The sequence below is a fragment of the Pogoniulus pusillus genome, chromosome 26, assembly GCF_015220805.1.
Source record: "Pogoniulus pusillus isolate bPogPus1 chromosome 26, bPogPus1.pri, whole genome shotgun sequence".
NCBI classification, from domain to species: Eukaryota; Metazoa; Chordata; class Aves; order Piciformes; family Lybiidae; genus Pogoniulus; species Pogoniulus pusillus.
In genome coordinates, this window is record NC_087289.1 from 8,150,622 (window position 1) to 8,172,540 (window position 21,919).

A 21,919-nucleotide genomic window follows, 5' to 3' on the forward strand; every position below is an offset into this window, starting at 1 on the left:
TCAGAAGAAAGTCTGCTAGTACCAAATCCACACTGAAATGATAGGTTCAAGGTTAGCCAAGACCTGAAAAACTTTTCACCTACCAGCCCTATGAAAAACATTAACTCTCTCAATCCAGAGGACTGTGCTTTTGAGTAGCGCTGCCAGCTGCTGATTAGCCATCAGACCCTCTATTAACATTGGTCCTGATGACCTTTCTGGCATGCATGTGGCTGTAGCTGCCCATCTGTTGGAATTCCACTCTGTGGTAGCAAGACATAAGTGTTCATCCACACACAAGAGATCACAACATTCCCATAGTCTTCCAGTGAGGTCACAGCATAGCCGAAGATCCTGTAAAGTTCAAACACCTATTGGAGTGAGATTACACATCAACTGATCTTGGGTGACTGCTTTCAGTGTGGAAGCTTTGATTTTGTTTTTCCTCAGCCATGCCAGCTGAAGAGAGAGAGCAGCTATCTGGGACTACTGACCCAGAGCAACAGATATGGAACACAAAATACATTAATCTTTTGCTTAAGCCCAGCTCTGGTGTCATATACCTTAGTACTTTCTGCTGTGTAGTCAACTTAAATTCATGGGAAAGAGATAGAATTCACTTATTTCAAAAAAATCAAAGGCAGCAAATCAAAGAAAGAAGATGAGAGCCCCCATATATAGATCTGTAGTGCTGTCATGCAGACTCTGGTTGATAAGAGCATTGGCAAGTCAGCAAATGTGACACACAATAGCTAGTACCATTAGAGTGACAAAGGGGAAGGAGGGAGGAATACAAAGGGGGAAAAAACTCCCAAAACTATCACAAAAAGTTTAAGACAGACAACATAGAATATTATTAAACAGACAATGATCATTATTGTTCACATTATGGTAAGAAAAGAAAAATGATGATGCTACCTGTAATTTCTTTTCTACCACAGCTCAAGACTGACATCTGTTCTTGCTGTGCAGATCTCACTCCTTCCTACTTAAAAGGTAACAGGCAATGGCAACACTGTCCCTGAATAACCAAGATGCACGGGGTCCCTCAAAGAAGCACTTGACAACTGCTGAGATTGGCATCTGCAAAGCAGCTCATCCAAACACCTGTCAGATAGGGCTTCCTACTACCAAACCATTACATTCCTTAAACCAGTTTCAAGCACACAACCTCACAATGACTTTTTTGAGAAGCAGCAGGTAGTGCAGTCTGTCAAGTAGTACTCGAGCCACTGAAGCAAGCAACTGACCCTTTTGTGCATCTTCTCCAAGGTCCAAGAGTGGGATACACAAGTTTGGTTCCATGTCTGCCCTGACCTCAGATCTGTTGACAAAGCACTACATAATTTGGCTAACGCCCCAGAAATCTTTTATCATGTATATAGCATAGAAAAGTAGCTCTTCTCTACTCCCTCTGCATACTTGTAGGAAAAGTGGAATACTGTAACCCCTCTTTCTCTTTCTTACTGATGTGAAAAAGGACTAAGTTCTATCAGCAGAAGAATTAAGACCTACTACTACTCTACCACCACCTCTTCACCTCCAGCTCATGGAAGCAGAAACTCTGTGTCACAATCAGCACAGAGTTTCCTGAAGTTCATCCATCATCCAGCCCTATCAAGAGGTAATGATTGCCACTGCAATACAGATCAGAGTGAGAACAATTACTGAAAAGGAAACAAGGAGGGCTAGGGGAGGAAAGTTTTTTCCACAGGGAAACCAAGTAAACATCATCCAGAAGAACAAAGATCTGTGGAGCACAGCTGGTGCCCCCATTCACAGGGAAGGATGACAGCATGTCCTTTGCTATCCCAAAGGCCACATAAGAGAGGAAGCAGCTGATCAGTGGGAGGCAAGAGGACAACATAAAGAAACAAGTACTGCTGCTAAAGATGTGGAAGAAAAAAAAAGGGAAAATAATACTCTCTGTATTTTGTAAGTCTACAGCTGGGCAAATCCTAAACAACTTCAGTAATTGAGAGATTCAGATAGAAATCGTCTAGGACCAAGCTCATGCAAGGAAATGATATTCCATCTGGGAGACAAAAAGAAAGGATTTTGCTCAGTGTTTCTGTGGCACAGCTGTTTCACCACAGTCTCCTTTCCCTGACACCGAATAGGACTTAAAGAAGAAAAATTCTCAACTGATGTGCGTTAAAAAAGGGTCTGAACTAAAGAGATATTTCATCCACATGATCACAAGCACTAAAACCAAATACAATTATGCTGTGTTCTTCTGGTTTTTAATTCCTCCATACAGCTGCAGCAAAGGATCTTTTTTATGACTTTCAGCTTCTCACACTTTCACTTCTTCTAATCCTCACACACGATAATCCTCTACACAGCAGCACTGCAGAACATCACACTGAGAATATGTAAACAAGGATACATGTGTAGTTGTTTCCCCCCTCTCAAGATCACCAGGCATTTTAGAAATGAACATCACAGCAGCCCCATGAAGATGAGTTTCCATTAGAATGAACAAAATGTTACTAAAACAATAACAAAAATGAGCAGTTTCCAGTACGATAAAAAAACTCCTAAATAACGTATTAGGAACAGACTTTTCTGACTTGAAAAATTATTGCCCTGTTATGTTTCTACCTTGCATAAGATTTGTCCTAGCAAATGTAGCAGAACAGAACAGAAAAAAAACATGTTTCTCTGGATTCTCCTGTTTCAAAACAAAACCATTCTTCTTTTATAAATCTACTATTTTACCAAACAAAAACCAATATTTACACCAGATAGAAAACAGGAGAAGAGTAGATAATAAAAGGTAAGGGTTTTCACTGCACAGACTATGTCATTCCCTAACCTATTCACAGGGTTTTCTTTCCATATCACTCTTAAACATTTGCACTAGAAGCGTAAGCCCACTTGGTAATAGATACACACTGTCAGTCTCACACAAAAGATACCCTGTCTCAGAACCTGCCAGGCAACTGACCTGCTCCATCAGGAGTGATGGTTCCCAACTTCACTGCTAGGGGATACCCTGTCTCCTTGTAGTGCTCCATTGCATGCCCATTCCCCCCACTGCCATCGAAAAACCACTTTCCACACAGCACAGAACCATCTGTCAGGTTTAGCCACAGATTCTCCCGCAGGTCACACTTTGAGCATTTCCAACCACTACAAGAGAAAAGAGGAAGAAAGGACAGAAATGAATAAGGCAGGAATCAGTCCTGCATTTCCAGTTGTGGTAGGTCATACCAAACATGAACACTCAGCCTGGAGTCATGTAAGGAACTGCTGGCTGAACTGCTGTCTTCAGCTCTCTTACTCTGAACTGTATTAGAGTCTACAATGTACAAACCTTATTACCCTCACCTGGGAGGAATTCTAACACCATTGTCTAACTGGACAAGTGTTTTGGCGTGTTTAGATGCCTGCAGCTCTTCTTCCCAGGAGTCAGGGTCCTGCTTCCTGTAGGGTGATTTGGCACTGAGGAATGCATCACAAGCTATCGTCACCTGGAAGACAAATATATGTCAGTCAAAACCTAACACGATGCAGTGACAGGGCAGAAGCTGGCATTCAGCCCACTGCTAACCACATAGAGAACTGGCTATCAGTAAGGCTATTTATATACCTAAATATTCATGTCATCTTCTAGATTGCAGCTGTTATTATCTTAGCAGGACAATAAGCACAAACTGGTATAATAACAAGTGAGGGAATACAGAAGGTAAAAGGAAATACAAGAAACAAAGAGAAAAGAGATTTATTTTTCTAATAACTGATTCTATTATAGCTAATAAAGAAAAATGTTTGGGTAAAAACAAGGAAGCATGTGTGAGAAAACAAAACACCCCCTGGATAAAAACTGAAGCAGGAGCCAGCTCCTATTGCCACTTGTGCACACTCACTGACCAGTGCTGGTAACTCTTCTATATTGGGTAATGAGATTTCAAGGTGATCAGGAAATATAACGAGTTTTGCTTCATCTTCATATTCAAAGTCATCACTGTTGAGATCACTGTTTGTTTCTAGATCTGGAAAACAAGATGGAGAATGTTAGGAGTTTGTCCTGAGATTGAGATTCCTACATTGTGGCAGGGATACTGCCACGAAGCATTGCTTGCCTGGCATCAGCCTGCAAGTTTACACTGTCAGTAGTTTCTTTTGGCTAGAGACGTTTGTGAACTCCTGATCTAAGCTGAAATCTGACCATCTTGCAAGAGGACGTTCTGAAAACCAGAATTTCTATCTTAATCTCGTCCCCACTAACAACCAGTTTGACTCCTCTCCAGTAAAGCAGTGCACTGTTGCAGACATTGCATCCTTAGAAGCAACTAAACCAAATTCAGCCCATTTTGGACAAAATTAGGATGTTATATGCTGTGCCTTTTACTCAGGATCTTGAAATGCTCAATATGAAGAGAAGGTCACACTATGCATGCCCAAATTGCAAAGCAGGAATAACACACCTCTGTTTCAGCCCCCTGTATTTTCCAGATTGCACACCTGGCTGAAGCACAATGTCAGTCCCATCCATCCTGAACCTCTGGCTTTTCTTCTCATGAAGATGTCCATAGCTGGAAGTATTCCCACATCTCATCTATAGTCTCAAGTAGCCAAAGCACACTATCTCTCTCACTAACTCCATTCCATAACCAGTTTAACTACCTGTTCAAAAAGCACATAACTGATAAAGCTTTCCTTTGAAGACCAAGCCTTCCATAGTGATTGTATATGCTTTTATTCCAGTGTACAGATTACTTTTTTGCTTAAATATGAGCCTCAATGAAGTAACATCAGCTAAAATGCTTGTCTAGAAATAAGTGGACCCAGAGAGAAAGTAGAAAGGTATATAAGTAACTAAATGGCTACTGCTTTTATGTGTAGCTTCAAGAAAAAACATAATTATCCCATAGTGACAAGATCAAGTTAAAAATCTTGCTCAATTAATTCTAGGGCAAACACAAGCATGTTGTGTCAGACATTTCACAAGACTCAGTTAGAGAGCCTGGGCAAGGATGGGATCTCCCACCTGGAGATGCTAGATTTACTGTATTCTGTTGTATCAGACAGTCACTACTAGGGTAAGGTTCAATCATGAAAGATGATTCATTACCAGTAGATAAAGCTGGCACTTCTTTTTCCCTCCAAGTACATGCATGTGCTTAATGAGCCACTTAATGTTAGATGAGCATCAGCAACAACACTGCACCCTGGGAATGGAGATCTGAGAGAGAAGTGAGGTTGACAGAGGCCAGATCCAGAAAAAGAAGCTCTCCATTTACCCAGTTGGCAGTAACAGCCTGAACATCCTAACTGATAAGACAATTATCAAAAGGTATTTTCACTTGACCTGGAAAGATCACTCTTGAGTGGAACATAACCCAGTTTCAATGCAACTCTTGGCTCACCTGCTGCACCTGCTGCACCACCCACTAACAGTGACTTCCAGCATCATTACCTCTTTCTCAGCAGTAATCAACAAAAGCCCCTTCTCATGAGCTGAATATAGACACAAAAGCAAGAACTACATTTTACACTGAAAAAAAAAATTCATTCATCACTAGTTCCCCAAATCTCACTATTTTTGTAACAAGCCTTCCTCCTACTGCAGTGACCTTGACTTACTCTGGGATTCTTTCCCAGCCTGTATAACAGTCCTGTGTTTTGCTAAAAGAATCCTAGAATCCAGAGAAGCAGTCTTCAACAGTAGGCTCTTTTGCTCTATGAAGCCAGGAAACAGCACCTCCAAGCTGGTGACACATGGCAACACATCACAGAATTTTCACTCAATGCCAGAAATGTGGTGGTGGCTAGCACAGCAAGCCCCAAAGTACTGATCATCTCCTAAGTATGACGAGCTCCTCATAGAAGATAAAAACTCAGTTTATATTTAGACAGGTTTCAAGGTAGCAAGCGTCCCTCCCAGGGCCAGTAGTCACACATTACACTCAGCCACCAGAGGGAACCTGAGGACAGCGCCCATCAGCCGCCGTTACATGACGACATGTGCAAGACCTGCTGGTATTTTAACTTCCTTACAAGACCCACGTTAAATTTACAGCACTTACAACCCACTACACAGGAACAGCAACGGTACAGCTGCCTGTGCTCAAAATTCAGACACATTTTAGCTCACCTCACAAGCAAGACAGCAACGACTTTACTGCTACCAACCTGACCTGCAACTGAACTAGTGATCCAGGGATGAAAGACTCGGTATCCTATTAGCTATCATCCTCTGCCATCTAAGGATTGCACACACTTAGGAGCATCAGCCTTTTGTGTGCAATGGATAGGGAAGGAAAGCTCCTTTTTACTTTCTCAGGCTCCATACCATTCAGCTTACCAGAAAAGCAGAAAATGTTGTTTTGTCAGCATGGCATTCTGGTTATCTGACATGCTGATATGGCAGCATCACACTTCTTGCTTTAAAGAAAGACAGACACGGTTCCAGGAAAGCACACAAGGATTTAACTGACAATTTAACTTTTGAAGCTGACCGTGTAAAGTTGTTATACTTCCACTTCATACTCCTACTCCCTCTGAATAGGAATCAAAAGGACCATCAGTGCGTTTTGGCAGTTACCACTCTGAAGACAGTTTCTCAAGCTTCAGATGCAAAGTGGAAAGGGCCTCTAAGGCCACTGACTGAAATCCCTTGGTGCAGCACATAACCATATAAATGAATTCCTTTTGTTGACTGCCAGACAGACCCCTTATGTCCAGCTGAAAACCCCCAAATCATTACTCATTTTAAAATCTTGGCTTGTGTGTGTTGAGAGCTGTAGTGGCTAAATTCTACCCACACTGTATTTTCTGTGCCTGTGCAAGGGCCAGCACAGCTGGGAAATCACAAGCACAGATATAATAAAACCAGATGACTATTTCTTTAGAAGGCAGTGGAGCCCACATTAAATGAAGGCAGAGGTTGACCTTATAGCCACTGGGCATCATGTGTAGTCTGCAGGCAGTTTCAATTTTGGATTTTAAAACTAGTACAGAATTTGAGAGAGGAAGAGTAACTGTAAGAGCCAGGAGTTCATGCAGTTACTGTAATACTGAAGGCACTGGATTAAAAATGACTGGAACAGTAAAGGCACTAGAAAAGATGAGCTTTGAAGCACTATGATCATATAAAGCTTGCACAAGGACCTTCTTTCATGATGCACAGTGAGTAGAATTAGCTCTGGAAAATAAAAGGGTCTATTTAGTTCCAGGACTGAAACTCAAGATAGCAAATAATTTTGTAAAAGAGTTTAAAGAGCTGGCAGCTTGATGGTGAATGTCCACATGACATTCTAGTGGAATAAACTTTATGGTGTCTCCTCAGAGCCCAAATTAAACAATATCACCACAAAAACAAAGTGTTCACGTGTCATAAGTGTGCTGGGAGGATAGGACAACAGGCAAAGCAAAGCAACAGACACATTAAAACAGGGGCTCGATTGACCTTGTCATTTTTGGGCCAGTGGAGTAAATTTACTCCATCTCAGAAGCATCACTTCAGTGATGGAGACAAATGCACTGCTGCTGAACTGACTGAAAACAGCAGCTGTGAGTGGAAAACAGTACTGTAAAGCAGCACTCTGCAGGGGAAGTAAAGGAGTGGAGTGTCCACATCAGATTTAGAAAAGTTACCAACTGACTGCACTAATAATAGTGACATAAGGAGGCTCCAGGCAGGAGACACAAACAGGATTTCCTGTGCATATGGATGAGTCTGTGTGTGCGTATGGAAGAGAATACAAACATGAAAATTGAATGAGGATGTTGACTAGTGAGCCTACAACTAATTTTGAAACCCTAGAAAGGCATCTTAGGAATCTGAGCTTGATCCTGCTCTCACTGAAGATAATACACAAAGTTGCAATGATTTGGAAGTGGAGAACTGAGCCTGTAAATCAAGTAATTTCTTCCTCAAGCCTCTAAATAGCAAGTTGCAGCAACTGTACTTTGCAAACTAATAAGCCCTTCATTAGTCTTCAGAAGCATCTGAAACACTGACTTCATCAGATGAGCTACAAAACAGGAGAATATAAAATACTAATAAAAAACCCACAAGCCCACTAAACTACCAAACCACAATCCTCATGTTCTCCTCACTGGCAACGGAAAGAGCCAAGCTTCCTAGTAGAATCATTTGGATCATTCACTACTTGTAAAATAGCATCTAAATCACTTGCTACATCTCCAAAGCATTAGTGTGTTCTTCTTATTGCAAGATACAGACCTCAGCCCTCAGATTTCTGGAACAGGCATGTGTTCAGCAAACAAAGCTAAAACATCAAAATTCAAACTCTAAACTACTTTGCTGACAGAATTATCATTTGTTAATCTAGGCCAATTTTCTGTTCTTTCTAAAGTAGCAAACTATTAAGTGTAAGGAATCTGCTCATCATTCTACACTTGACTCAAGTTTAGATGAGAAAGCCAAAGAGCAATGGGTTTGTATGTGGTCTAATTAGTTCCACTGCTGCTGCTGGGGAGTATGTAAAATTTTATTGGGCTAAAATTGAAAATACTGCCAGGAAACACTAAAATCCCCTAAATTACAACTTTTCTTTCATAGATATCTACTCTGTATGTGCTTACTTAAACCATCCATGGTAAAAGTCTGCTTCAGAAGCATACCAAAAGCATCTTTACTGAAAATGGAGTTTTGCTACTGACTGCTAGAACTAGGAGAGCAAAGTGGAGCTGTAGTCAAATCCAGTAGGGCCACTCTTATGAATGATCTTTATACTTGGAAACAGCAGCCATAAGTGCACTCACTGCCATAGGAAGGCACCATCCAGGAAAAGTTCAGCAAGTTTACACACTCCCCCAGACTCTGAGGGGAAGTTTTGTCTTCCTTTCTGAGACCTTCTCCGAGATCAGCTGTGTGTCATGGATACCACTCCTCACTGACACTTCTCACCAGCAACTGCCATCCTCACAGATCTGCTGACAGAGCTGTCCAACACTTTCTATTGATGGTCTAAGTTAGCTGTGACTTTGCTCAGAGCAGAGCTCACACAACTTGCTGCACCTCGATACTGCTGTGGTAACTGATCTGGGAGTGGGCATCTATCTACAGACAAGTTTTATGAGCAGCACTCTGACACCTCTGCTTAGCCAAGAATCCCAGCTCTGGCATGGACTAACAGATACTCAGGAAGAGTATCAGAACAAGACAAAAATGTGGTGATTCCTCCCTCAGTCTATTCCTCCTCACTTCCAGATAACTCTCCGGAGTTTTGTTGCTAGCTGTGTGCTTGGTTTGTTTGGAAGCTGGACAGCAGGAGACACTGCATGCACCTGTGGCTTCTCTATTCAAAAGACAGGGTCACCTCTTATTTATAAAGCAAAATATCTCTCTCAGAGCTACCTTTCTGAACAGCTAATTTAGATCACATTGCTATGCACACAGTTAAAGCACTTCTCTTGTCTTTGTGTTTTTCATTTACTTCATCTACCATTTAGTTAGACTAAGACATTAAAAAACACTTTCAGATTTAATCTCTTAGACTATTTCAAACCCACCAGCAAACTCTTTCCTCATTTTCCAATTAATTTCCAGACCACTTATGATCTCATTAATTCTTCATAATTAGAACAGTATGAATAACTCCACTGATAAATCCTGCAAGTAACAGGTCCAGAAGGATTTTGGTGGTAGCTCTACTGTAAGAACTAAACCTCCAATCCCTTCAAAACAAGGATCTTCCCTCTTATTCTATTACCCTTTTTGACCAGGATCATGTAAGGAAGTTCACAGTACATCCTGTTTATTGAATTGCTCTTATTCACAGAGTCACTGAACAACTACACATAGTTCCAGACTATTCTGGCAGATCCTGAACATTATTTCCCTTTGGAAAAAAATCTACAATGGTTCTTTTCTGCTCTCTGTATTTGTACAACTTCTATCAACTCTGATCCACTCTTTGTCTCCCATATGGGCTACTATGAAAAGGAAATTTTCCTGGCCCCATAACATTTTTTTTCCTCCAACACTGGCATCATGTTTACTAATTTAAACAAGATGTTGCATACCAAAGACAAAAATGCATCTGTTTTTTATCCAAGAGCCTCGTGAAGTCATGGGGAGCTACCATTTTACACTATCAATTAGTTTCTTTCCACTTTACACATTGACAAGCACAAAGTATCAAACGTGCTAGCCTACACAATGCAGTGAGGATACTACTTCATGCATTGTGATCCAGATAGTCTGCTGTAAATATAACACCAGATCCCCCAAAAGCTTGCACAGTTTGAGCTGGACTCAGCTCAAACTGCCTAGCATCCACACTGCCTAGCAAGACATAAGCAAACTAAGTTAAAGGCAGTTCACACTTTTCAATGCACAAGATTATTGTGCTTCCTGATTACACAGAGCATTCAGACAACGTCCCCCAGCCTTCTCCAAAAGAAAAGCCAACAGGCCCAAAATTTAAAGCACAGGCTCACATGCATACTCACTTTGCTATGGATCTTTTATTGCTCAGAGAAAGATAAAGCTTTCAGTTGACTGACCCAACCAGTCTGTGTTATTATTGCATTTTATGAATAGCAGCAGTGATAGAAAGTAATCACAGAGCACCCTAAAGATGCTTCCCTAATACTAAGGAGATTGAAAAGGGTTGAGTATCTTTAGTAGCTTTACATCAAAGAAGATTGTAAGAAGCAATGTAACAAATGCCCAAACTGGATTGCCTTTGTACAACAAATCTTAAATCTCTGGGCCTTCAGGGATTTATTCAAAGACATCAAGAAACACGGTGTTGTTAGTGTAACCTACTGATCATTGCCTACTCTTGTCTGGCAAGGTAAGCCTTAAATGGCAAGCCATATATACAGGCTGGTAAGACCCAGCTTTGTGCAAATCCCTACCCATAGGTGCCCAAGGTTATAACAAAAAAGACAGAAGTAAAACCACCTGTTAAGTCCAGCAGCTCTGAACCAACAAAAAAGATGTTGGATTAAGAGGTATGATGCCAGATTTTGCTACCCATCTTTGCTACTGTCACATCCAAAATTATGGAATTAGTTCACTTCTCTGTGTTTTCATTTCCTCAGCTATGAACAAGGACAGAAACTATTTGCTTTTTAAGCATGGTCAAAAAATAGCAAAATCTGCTGAGTCAAAGAAATGGATACAAAGCATTTGGATGCATGGAAGAAGAACAGAGTCAATACCATTCTACTCCCAGCCAGCCAGGGCTGAAGAAGACTGTGATAGAACAAACCAGATGAGATACGTTTTCAAAAGTGCTTCAGATTCCAGAGCTGCTGAGTTAAATGGTGATAGTCACAGATGTTAAATCAACCCCAGGGAAGCTGCACTGCATTCAGCACTTTCCTGGGACCAGCACACTTGGAACTGCTGTACCAGATCTACTCAGTGGAACAAAATGCTCAAATGTAAAGAAGAATTCAACACAGCACATCAAGACACTATGCCATGTGCACTGTGTGTACATACCAGAACGACAGGAGCCTCAAAATGATCAGTAAGAACAAAATTTGGCTGTGCTTTGCAGTTGTTCACACTCCTAACACTGTACAACCACTGCTGCACTTCAGCCAGCTTTTCTCTGAACCAGTTATTTTATAAGCATCTCATGACAAACATGATGTTCAAACTAAACTGACAGCAAATGGCATTTAGACCAGCATCTGTGACTTAAAGGTCTCTTCCTACAAAGGAAGTTTCATTTCTTTATGACTCATCTTAAGACTTTTTTCCTCTCCAAGGTCTCCTTGCAAAACTTACTCCAGATGACAACAATAATTTAATCGACCACAATCTGCAAAGGCCTCTTAGGGACACATTCCACAGATCAGAAGCCATAAGAGCTGGAAATTGTAAATAAAACGTTTAACCTCTTAATTACCAGAAGAAAAAAAATCACTAATCACTATAAGTACAGAGAGAATAGGTAATAGTGGTAGGAGAAGGGAGAATATAAGCTTTGCATCATGCTTCCCTCAGGTCTTCTGGGTAATCTGAATCAATGGATATTGGATGGAATGTACGTGGTAAGAAAACTGCTTTCCATGAAGAAAAGGGATAGAACTGTGGATGTAATGGAGTAAGAATTGGCAAGAGGTGCTCATGATAGACATATAGTGTCGCTTTCATTACAGAAAAGATCACATCACTGAAGAACGTTTATCTGTGTGACAACTTTGAAATGGTAACAGCCCTTCCTGTGACCAGCTGCTAAACAGAATAGTGCCACACTGAGGCCCTGTTATATCTACACATCAAGTAAAAATAAACATGTTAATAAAAGGATGATTTGTGGAAATCACTAATAGATGGAAGGGACAGAATTAATTCAAAATGCCTATCAAACCCTAGGCTGCTTGAGAATAGCTGACAGCCTAATTTAGATCAAAATATTTCATGGGTATATACACATATCTCTCAATAGGCACCAACATTCCTAGGAATTATTTATCTATCTGGATCAACTTTAAAAAGTAGCACACCAAAAAAGGAAAGGAAAGGGGAAAGGAAAGGGGAAAGGAAAGGGGAAAGGAAAGGGGAAAGGAAAGGGGAAAGGAAAGGGGAAAGGAAAGGGGAAAGGAAAGGGGAAAGGAAAGGGGAAAGGAAAGGGGAAAGGAAAGGGGAAAGGAAAGGGGAAAGGAAAGGGGAAAGGAAAGGGGAAAGGAAAGGGGAAAGGAAAGGGGAAAGGAAAGGGGAAAGGAAAGGGGAAAGGAAAGGGAAAAGGAAAGGGGAAAGGAAAGGGGAAAGGAAAGGGGAAAGGAAAGGGGAAAGGAAAGGAGAAAGGAAAGGAGAAAGGAAAGGAGAAAGGAAAGGGGAAAGAGAGAAGAGAGAAGAGAGAAGAGAGAAGAGAGAAGAGAGAAGAGAGAAGAGAGAAGAGAGAAGAGAGAAGAGAGAAGAGAGAAAAGAGAAGAGAAAAGAAGAGAAAAGCCACAAAGAGCCCCAAAGGCTGACAATGGTGGACAGCACCCAAATACACATGCAGACAGGGTCAGGAAAGGATTGTGTGAAAGCAGCTGTTCACAATACCTAAAAATAGCTTAGCATTCCTCCTTTTGGGTAAAGCTCCGCCAGATGCCCCTGGTACCTTCTGGAAAGAGAGAAAGAAGCAATTAAAAATCCATCAAGTGAAATAATAGTAAATCTGCAATAACCCAATACCATTACCATTTCTGACACATCTGTCTGTGCATGGTCTTTCTATTAAATCACAGTCCTTGCTGAGCGAAAATGTCCCCAGTGGGACTCAACTCATCATTGCATACTTCCCTCGTGAACTGAGAAAACCACATCTGACTCCTGCATCTTTGTCTGTTAGCAATTAAGCAGAGCATTCCTTGGTTACCATGGGTGACTGCTGTTCTATTAGCAAGACAGGGACATCTAGTATCACTCAGACCTCTCACCACTACATGCCCTACAGTATTTCATTATGACAAAAGCCAGAGAGAGGAAAAGAAGGTTATTATCTGCATAGAAGATTCAATCCTTCATATGTGATTCCTGTATGACTATTTTGCTGTGATCTGTTAGTTCAGTTAATTTCTTTATAGTCAGAAAAAAAATACTCTTTCCTTCAGGATCCATGCCTGCTTCCATTAAGATTCATCCAAGCCACCATCAGGTGTTCTTAGTATCAGAAAGCACGGAGGAAACTTGGCAACACCCAAGGGGGAGTTGTATTTTATTCTTCAATTTAAGCTCCAGAGTAGAGAATAGGAGCTTCCAGGTGACATCCAGTTTCAAGCACTACCTTCTTACTTTGAAATACCTGTAACAACTAGGCAAAGCAGCACTAGTACCTGCAGGAACGGAAAACTCAATGCACTTGCTTCTTAATCTGTTTATTAACAGGCATCATTAAATCAAATCCAATTAAATCAGGTAAGCCTTTGTGGCTATCAAGCCAACATGATGCATGATGCAGTGTATAATGTTAGTGTAACTGCTGAGGTTGTTAGGCAACTTTTTTTTAATAATAATATTGGGATACAACAGGTGGAGAGGAACCAGCCAAGAACCTGTCAGCCTAGGGAAAGTTCATGTTTGCCTCTGCTCCATGGTAGGTGAAAGGGTCACATATTTTGGGTGGTTCCCTTCTTCATGTAAATAAAGCTTTGGCCAAAGCAGACTGCTTGAATCATCAGTGAGGTGTTCCACATCACAAAAAATTATTTCCATTCTTAGAAAGAGCAGATGCCAATATTCCTTGGCTGCACCTAAGAACAAAACTTATTATCCATATGTCCATATATATGAACCCTCTATCTATATATAGAAGGGGTTCTGGGTTGCAACTCCAGCATCTAGTACTGAAAAAAATCCTCAATAAAGTGAAAATAGCAAGCAGAGCAGGGATTTTTTTTTCCTTAATATTACTGGAATTTAACAAGTGGAAGAGAAGCAGCCAAGAATCTAAATCTATTTTTTAAAAGTGGCAGGAAAATACAACATAACTCAGTTGCCAATATATTATGAATAAATTACAGATACTCCAGGGATTATAACTTCAGCACTCAAAAAAAAAGTTTCCAACACTAGGAAGCTCCAACTGAATTCTGATGTCACCAAGATGGATATTATCTAAGTCATTAAAACTAGAGATTTCAAAGACAAAGAACTCACATGGAGTGTTTAGCACTGACAGCCTGACATGAAAAAATCCAGCCTTATTTCCCAAAGTGCTGGATACATCTGAACTGGAATTGCAGGTGCTCCATATTCCTGAAACACCCAGAACCCCAGAGATTTTTTTACCCTTTTTTCCTCCACTTGTGGGAAATCACCTAAAATGTTCCCCATTTGCAGAACAAATTTGTCTTCTAACAGATATGATGAAACATAAAATGGAAGTCCACACAATGCATTAGTATTGGCATTACACTCCATATTATTGCTTCTTATACAAGGTGTCAGTGTAGCCTATTCTGTGTCCTGTAACAGCACCATCCCTAAATAACATCCAGGAATCCATGACTGTAGGAAATTTCAGGCCTCTCTGCCCAGTGTTTACCACAGGGATGAGATATCACTATAGCACCAAGCTAAAGCTTTGCCTGGGGCTGAATTAATACCCAGGCAGTTGTCATATACCACAGGAAAGAGGCTGATTTAAAAAGTGAAGAGTGATATTCAGAGATGGTGGTGGTAAATTTTCTTGCTTTAGCTATGAATTTTACCAGAGGGTCCTCCATAACTTGCACTTGTACACATTTCTTATGATTCATGAAATGCCTTTGTTGCTCAGTTGCCACTGGCTGATAGTTAGCTCTACTTCAGCCAAGAGGCTGAAGAGATGACTCTTATTTTCTAGTTAATTGTGACAAGATACATGAATGATACTTATTCAAATACCTTTGGATGCAAGTAGATTTCTGCAGCAATGCAGTGCATTCTGCCAGGACGATGGCAAAGGAATCATGGGCAAGCACAGCAGCCTCACCAAAACAATCCTAAGAGAGTATATCCAATGTCTTTGGCTTTACTGTATCCCACACCATCAAAAGCTTGGCTCAAAAACCCACAAAATCACAATGCAGCATGTGCCAGACACTTCACAGAACTGTTCCAGTGCAGGTCTAAGGTTTCACATTGCTCAAAGGAAAATACAGATGGCAGGTAAGCAGCAGGCACAATAAACAAAATCCACAGCTAAATTACATGGAATCCTGAGCCATGTTAGATGACACAATCTTCACCTGTGCTGTTTCCTACCACATGATCCAGTGCACCAGTGCATCACCACCTTCAAGCCTAGATGCCAGGCCATTTGGAAGGAGAAAAATAAGAGCAACTAAGCTAGTTCAACTGAAGTGATATGCAACACCAAACAACAGGCAGAATATTTGTTTCTCCCTTTCAGAGTCCTTCAGCCTAATCTTTATCCAGGAAAGGAATTTTTGAGGCCTCATTTTAATTCCAGTCACATGCCAAAAGAAAGTTATATACAAGAAAAGTCAACAGGACTTCTGCCCACCTCTCTTCAGTCCTAGATATCATCTTTCAGGAGTGTTAAATTTCCTCAGAAGAAGTGGTGCTAAAGCTAGACCAGGCTTTCCAAAACTCAGTTAACAGTGTGAAGGAAAATGCTGCTTTACAAGGAAGGACAATTCTAAAGTATAACAAAGATCATTAATAATCTAAACCTGGGAGACATACAATCTACCTTACTATAATCCTGATAAAATATGGGTAGTCATCTACTGGAAATAAAAGAAGTGGTCAGAGCACTTTAGATAACTCAGAGCCTTCATTGCCCAGGGGAATCGTTGCTGTATAATGAGAAATGTTAAGTATTCTGTCCTGCTGCAAGCAGCTATTTTAGGCCCTCTAACCTGCCAAGAGACAAGAGCTTGCAGGAGAGTGAGCTAAAAGCAAACCCAGTGCCTTCCATATAGCTCAGGTCAGAAGCCATTAATGGCCCTTTAAAGATGCCAGACAAACCACACTCAGAAAGACATTATGAAACATAGATTATTGATTATTTGCTGCTGTGCATGTGCAGCGATATTACAGAAGAATTGTAAACGTGAAGCTTCTTTGTCCACATGCACGTTTAGGAGAGTGTGTAAGGCTGAATGAGAGCAGTATGTGGCTCTAAAATTCAGCATTAATTTAGGCTAAGCTTCAGATCCCAGGCTGGGTCAAGATCAAGGCTCGTAATTTAACTGTACAGAAATGTTAGGATGAAAAATCTTCCCACTCTGACATGAAACCTCATATTAAAGAAAAAACCTCTCACTAATTCTACACTTCAAAGGCAGGTTTCAAAAAAGTATTTTTACCTACAGCATGCATGTCATAGAATCATAGAATCAACCAGGTTGAAGAGACCTCCAAGATCATCCAGGCCAACATAGCACCCAGCCCTATCCAGTCAACTAGACCATGGCACTATGTGCCTCAGCCAGGCTTTTCTTGAACAACTCCAGGGATGGTGACTCTACCACCTCCCTGGGCAGCCCATTCCAATGGCAAATCACTCTCTCTGGGAAGAACTTCCTCCTAACATCCAGCCTATACTTCCCCGGGAACAACTTGAGACTGTGTCCCCTTGTTCTATTCCTGGTTGTCTGGCAGAAGAGACCAAGCCTCACCTGGCTACATGCTCCCTTCAGGTAGTTGTAGACAGCAATGAGGTCAGCCCTGAGCCTCCTCTTCTCCAGGCTGAATAACCCCAGCTCCCTCAGCCTCTCTTCATAGGGAGATCTGTCATATGCAGGCAAGATGTATGTGATACACAGAAGCACACAGTGAAAAAGATCAGTGGAAGTTGGACAGCAAGATGCCTGTGAGAGCTGACTCTTCAGGGCTTTTGACTCATCTCAGAACCGAAAGCTATAGGATCAGTGGGGATCCAAGCACCTGAATTTGATATCCATCCCATATTTGAATATCTTTGTGTCTATTATTCAAGAATTGGTCTATACCTGAACTTACACAAACAAGCAAAGGAGACCAAATAGCTGCCAGGGTAGTTAGCTGGGAAGCTACAAGTCTTACCTCAATCATATGTCGTTTCAGATGCAAGTATACACATTGTCCTGTTTTCCGGTAATGCCTTTCAATGTGTTCCCTTCCAAATCCCAGAAACGTGTTCATGCACACATAGAGACCTCCTTCTGAATCCTAGAAGGAATGACACAAAAAGTCACAGCACAGAAGGTACAGAACAAAAAAAGACTCAGCAAGCAGGAAAAAAAAAAAAAGAAAGAATTGCAGACCCTTTCTGTTACCAGGCAAGCACTTTATACCTGGCTTTTGTAGCACATTATGGTCTTTATCTTATCCATCCTAAGAAACTTCCACATCGCATCACAGTCTACAGAAATGCACTGAAAAAAGGGTTACTTTGCAGCTACAGATTAGTGAGTGTCCAAGCTAGAAGTCTAGAAGTCAGTCCTGAAAATCTCCACTTGGGTGCCCACCCACAGAGATCTGTAGGTGCAAAAGTTTGTAAGCATAGAAGTAATAAAGCACATACAATTGTCTGATGTAAGTAACAGTTTGGGGGTGTTTTTTTTTGGTTGGTTGGTTTTTTGGGGGGTGGTTGCCTTTGGATTGGAAGAACAACATTAAAAAAAAAAAAAACAAAACACCACAGCAGAGCTGATGGTTCAGAGATTTAGCCACAGCTTCTGCTATTCATCATAATTTTGTCCAAGAAAATCAGATCTCAAATGATCTTCCAGCTTTCAGAACTGGATAGCAAGAAAACTTTAAACTGTTTTATGAACATTTTTCAGTATCTGTCAGACATTGTCTCTTGAGGCAATTACAGCGCTTGGAGACAAAAACACTACAAAGGAAATATAAATGTATATATTCCTGGTGCTGATCACAAATGCTGATAAGTAGCATAACCTGGCAGGAGTTCCATCACTCTCTACTCTCCCAAAAGCTGTGTATTAATGCTGTCGGTTATCAGGGTCTTGTTCCATTTTAACACCACTCCTAGATATCCTTCCTACATCACTCAGACTTCCAGGAGGACTTTCAGTCATACAGCTTGCCCTAGCACATATTGTTTTAAATAGCTGGTGCATAACAAGGATTGAGCCTTTAGGAAGCACTGTGACCTTCCTTCTATTGTCAATGTTTGTGCTATTGGAAGTACAGAGCATCTCGTGTGAAACTCACCAAAGAGTAAGACGATTTAAACTCATCCACAGGCACCTCAGAACTAAGCAAAATAAATGCAAATTATTATCATGTGTTGAGAACTGTGACAGAAACAATTGCTTTGAGAAGATACCACCTGATAATGCCACCCCTGAAATATATTCAATGCAGTACACCAGGGAGTTGTCTTCTGCCTGGCCTGCCTGTCTTCAAGGCTCTGTCTTGCTTGGTAGAATAGGAACATCTGCTCTACCTCTGAGCCCAGCCAGACCCTTCTCCCAGGGTAAGCACCTAGCTGTCCATCCCACCATGCCAGCCATGACATGTCAGAATCTCTTTGCAGTACTTTCCTAACCAGCACCACATTAATACATCTTATTCTCTCCCAGAAAGCAAAGCTGAAGGGCCAACAGTGTAGAGCAGCTGCTGCTCATTTGATACCCTGTACAGACCAGGTAGGGCCTGACAAATCCCTCTCCTCCCACAACTGCCCCAAACCCCCCAGGCTTGAATGTGCCACTCTAAACCCAGTAAATTCTCCCCAGCAACCGCCCTCACCTACACCTGTATGCTACTCTTGCAAATATGTTTGCATAAGTACAATTAAAGCCACTGTGAAGAACTGCCTCAGATACCAATAAAGAGCTTCCGCTGTGGCCAGCAGAGGCATGGAGCTGAGGAATAGAAAGAACATGAAGAGAGACCAGAGAAAGATGTTCTGCCCCAAGACTTTAGCAAATACTTGTCTCTTGCACTTTACTTTACTTACTTTCTTTCTTTTCTTTCTTTTCTTTTCTTTCTTTCTTTCTTTTCTTTCTTTCTTTCTTTCTTTCTTTCTTTCTTTCTTTCTTTCTTTCTTTCTTTCTTTCTTTCTTTCTTTCTTTCTTTCTTTCTTTCTTTCTTTCTTTCTTTCTTTCTTTCTTTCTTTCTCTCTTTCTCTCTTTCTCTCTTTCTCTCTTTCTCTCTTTCTCTCTCTCTCTCTCTCTCTCTCTCCTTCTCTCTCCATTAGAACCAGCATATACAAGCTTCAGCTTTTCAGGTTCAGCTAAAAGATGAACATATAATGAACTACACAGCTGTTGCTTTACATACCTCTAAAGGACAAAAGCCCCAATCCCAAACATTGAGCATTCCAGGATTCAAAGATGCAATCTGAAGCAAGTTTAGACTATGTGCCATTCACACTTAACATATCCCAGGAAGTCATTCTTTCTGCATCTAGATACCACAATATTTATCCTTGCAGAGTAAATTGTAAACTGTTTAGCCATTTATAATCCTTATCTGAGATTCTGTTAAAAAAAAAACAACACAGCCCCTTTGAATCTGAAACATTCACAGATATTAATAGCCTTGAGAACGGGGCTGGTATTTACACTTGTCCTCAAAAGTAATAGTGTTAAAAGAAATTCCCTATCTGGTATTCAAAACATTCATACAAGTATCTTCAAAACATACTACCTTTGTTTTATTTTCCACTACTCTCTCATAGATTTATCTGCTTTAAGGTCCATTATACCTTTGCTGCCTGTTCTGATACCCTGTATTCAAATTCCTTTTGCATGAGCTCCTCCTGTGAGAAAGTCATGGATCTGTCCCCTCTACAAGAGAATTCTATAGATACCCAGGCTAAATAAATAAAAACATAGTGTTGTGTCGCCCTGGGGTCTCAGCAATTTTGTTTACCATTTTGTTTTCTTGGGGATTATTCTTTCTTTTTTTTTCTGGAGAGAATTCAAGAGACCACTGAATGGTTTCTTGCTAAACAGGCTATGACAACAACCTGACACTTTGAGTATATGAGCTAAATGTAGAGTCTGAGTAAGATGGTTGTGGTTACTAGCAAAACAGTTCTTTCTCCTGGAGAAGACAGGCAGACTATTCCCTCACACAGCTTGGAAGCAAACAGACAGACCGTTCAAAAGCCTAAGAGGTCATAGCAAAACAGGGGCATGTGTGAAAAAGTCACCTTTGCAGAAGGCTCTGTAAAGGACTAGGCCCCCATTTGGCGCTCAAAGGACACTCACCTATGACCTTACATCGGCTCCGTGCTGGTGATTTTAACCCTACTGAGCACAAAAGCAGTTCTGGAAGGAACAGCATTTTACACAGGCTGTGGCACAGATTCATAGATGGGTGTGAGCTGGAAGGGACCGTCCAGTTCCAACTCCCCTGCCACAGGCACCCTCCACTCAGACCAGGTTGCTCAGGGCCTAGTCTGGCCTGGCCTTGAAGACCTCCAGGGAAGAGGCACTCAGAGCCTCCCCGGGCAACCTGTGCCAGTCTCTCAGCACCCTCACTCTAAAGAATTTAATATCTGCAAGTATTTGCAATCAATATTCCTATTAGATACGTGAAAGTTTATACCTGGAGGAAGGCAAGGTATCTAAAGTACCAAAGACACTATTTTACACCAGAAAAATGCAGCTTGTCCTGGCAGACAAAAGTAGGAATTTTTTCTGTCTGGTTCCCTCTTCCCCACCACCCCCTTTGCCTCAGCATGTAGCAGGCACACAGAGCGACCATTAGGACAAAGCAGAATCATAGAATCAGAGTTGGAAGGCACCACAAGGATCAGCCAGTTCCAACCCCCTTGCCATGCTCAGGGACTCCCTACCCTAGAGCAGGCTGCCCACAGCCTCAGCCAGCCTGGCCTTAAACACCTCCAGGGATGGGGCCTCAACCACCTCCCTGGGCAACCCAGTCCAGCCTCTCACCACTCTCATGCTCAACAACTTCCTCCTCACATCCACTCTGAACCTCCTCACCTCCAGCTTTGCTCCATTCCCCCCAGTCCTGTCACTCCCTGAGAGCCTGAAAAGTCCTTCCCCAGCTTTTTTGCAGGCCTCCTTCAGGTACCGGAAGGCCACAAGAAGGTCACCTCGGAGCCTCCTCTTCTCCAGACTGCACAGCCCCAACTCTTTCAGCCTGTCCTCACAGCAGAGCTGCTCCAGCCCTCTGAGCATCCTCGTGGCCCTTCTCTGGACATGCTCCAGCATCTCCACATCCTTCTTGTAATGGGGGCTCCAGAACTGGACACAATACTCCAGGTGGGGTCTCACCAGAGTGGAGTAGAGAGGGAGAATCACCTCCTGGCCCTGCTGGCCACACTTCTCCTGATGCAGCCCAGGCTCTGGCTGGCCCTCCTGGCTGCAAGTGCACACTGCTGGCTCATACTGAGCTTCTCATCCACCAGCATCCCCAAGTCCCTCTCCTCAGAGCTGCTCTCCAGCCACTCACTGCCCAGCCTGGATTTGTGCTTGGCATTGCCTTGACCCAGATACAGGACCCTGCACTTGGTCCTGCTGAACCTCATGAGGTTGGCTTGTGCCAAATAATACATAAACATTACCTTCC

General features: G+C 41.7%; 1 protein-coding gene across 3 annotated transcripts in view; it reads right to left on the reverse strand.

Annotated features, from left to right (window-relative positions):
- The window catches only part of USP13 (ubiquitin specific peptidase 13), a 52,929-nt gene that overhangs the window by 22,217 nt on the left and 8,793 nt on the right, over nucleotides 1-21,919 (reverse strand). For all 3 annotated transcript variants that reach the window (XM_064165680.1, XM_064165681.1, XM_064165679.1), the window contains exons 2-6: nucleotides 17,444-17,569; nucleotides 12,971-13,031; nucleotides 3,856-3,977; nucleotides 3,313-3,455; nucleotides 2,930-3,114 (exon numbers count right to left, since the gene is read on the reverse strand). In XM_064165680.1, the coding sequence (XP_064021750.1) occupies nucleotides 2,930-3,114; nucleotides 3,313-3,455; nucleotides 3,856-3,977; nucleotides 12,971-13,031; nucleotides 17,444-17,569 (637 nt within the window). The remainder of the gene's footprint in view (nucleotides 1-2,929; nucleotides 3,115-3,312; nucleotides 3,456-3,855; nucleotides 3,978-12,970; nucleotides 13,032-17,443; nucleotides 17,570-21,919) is intronic.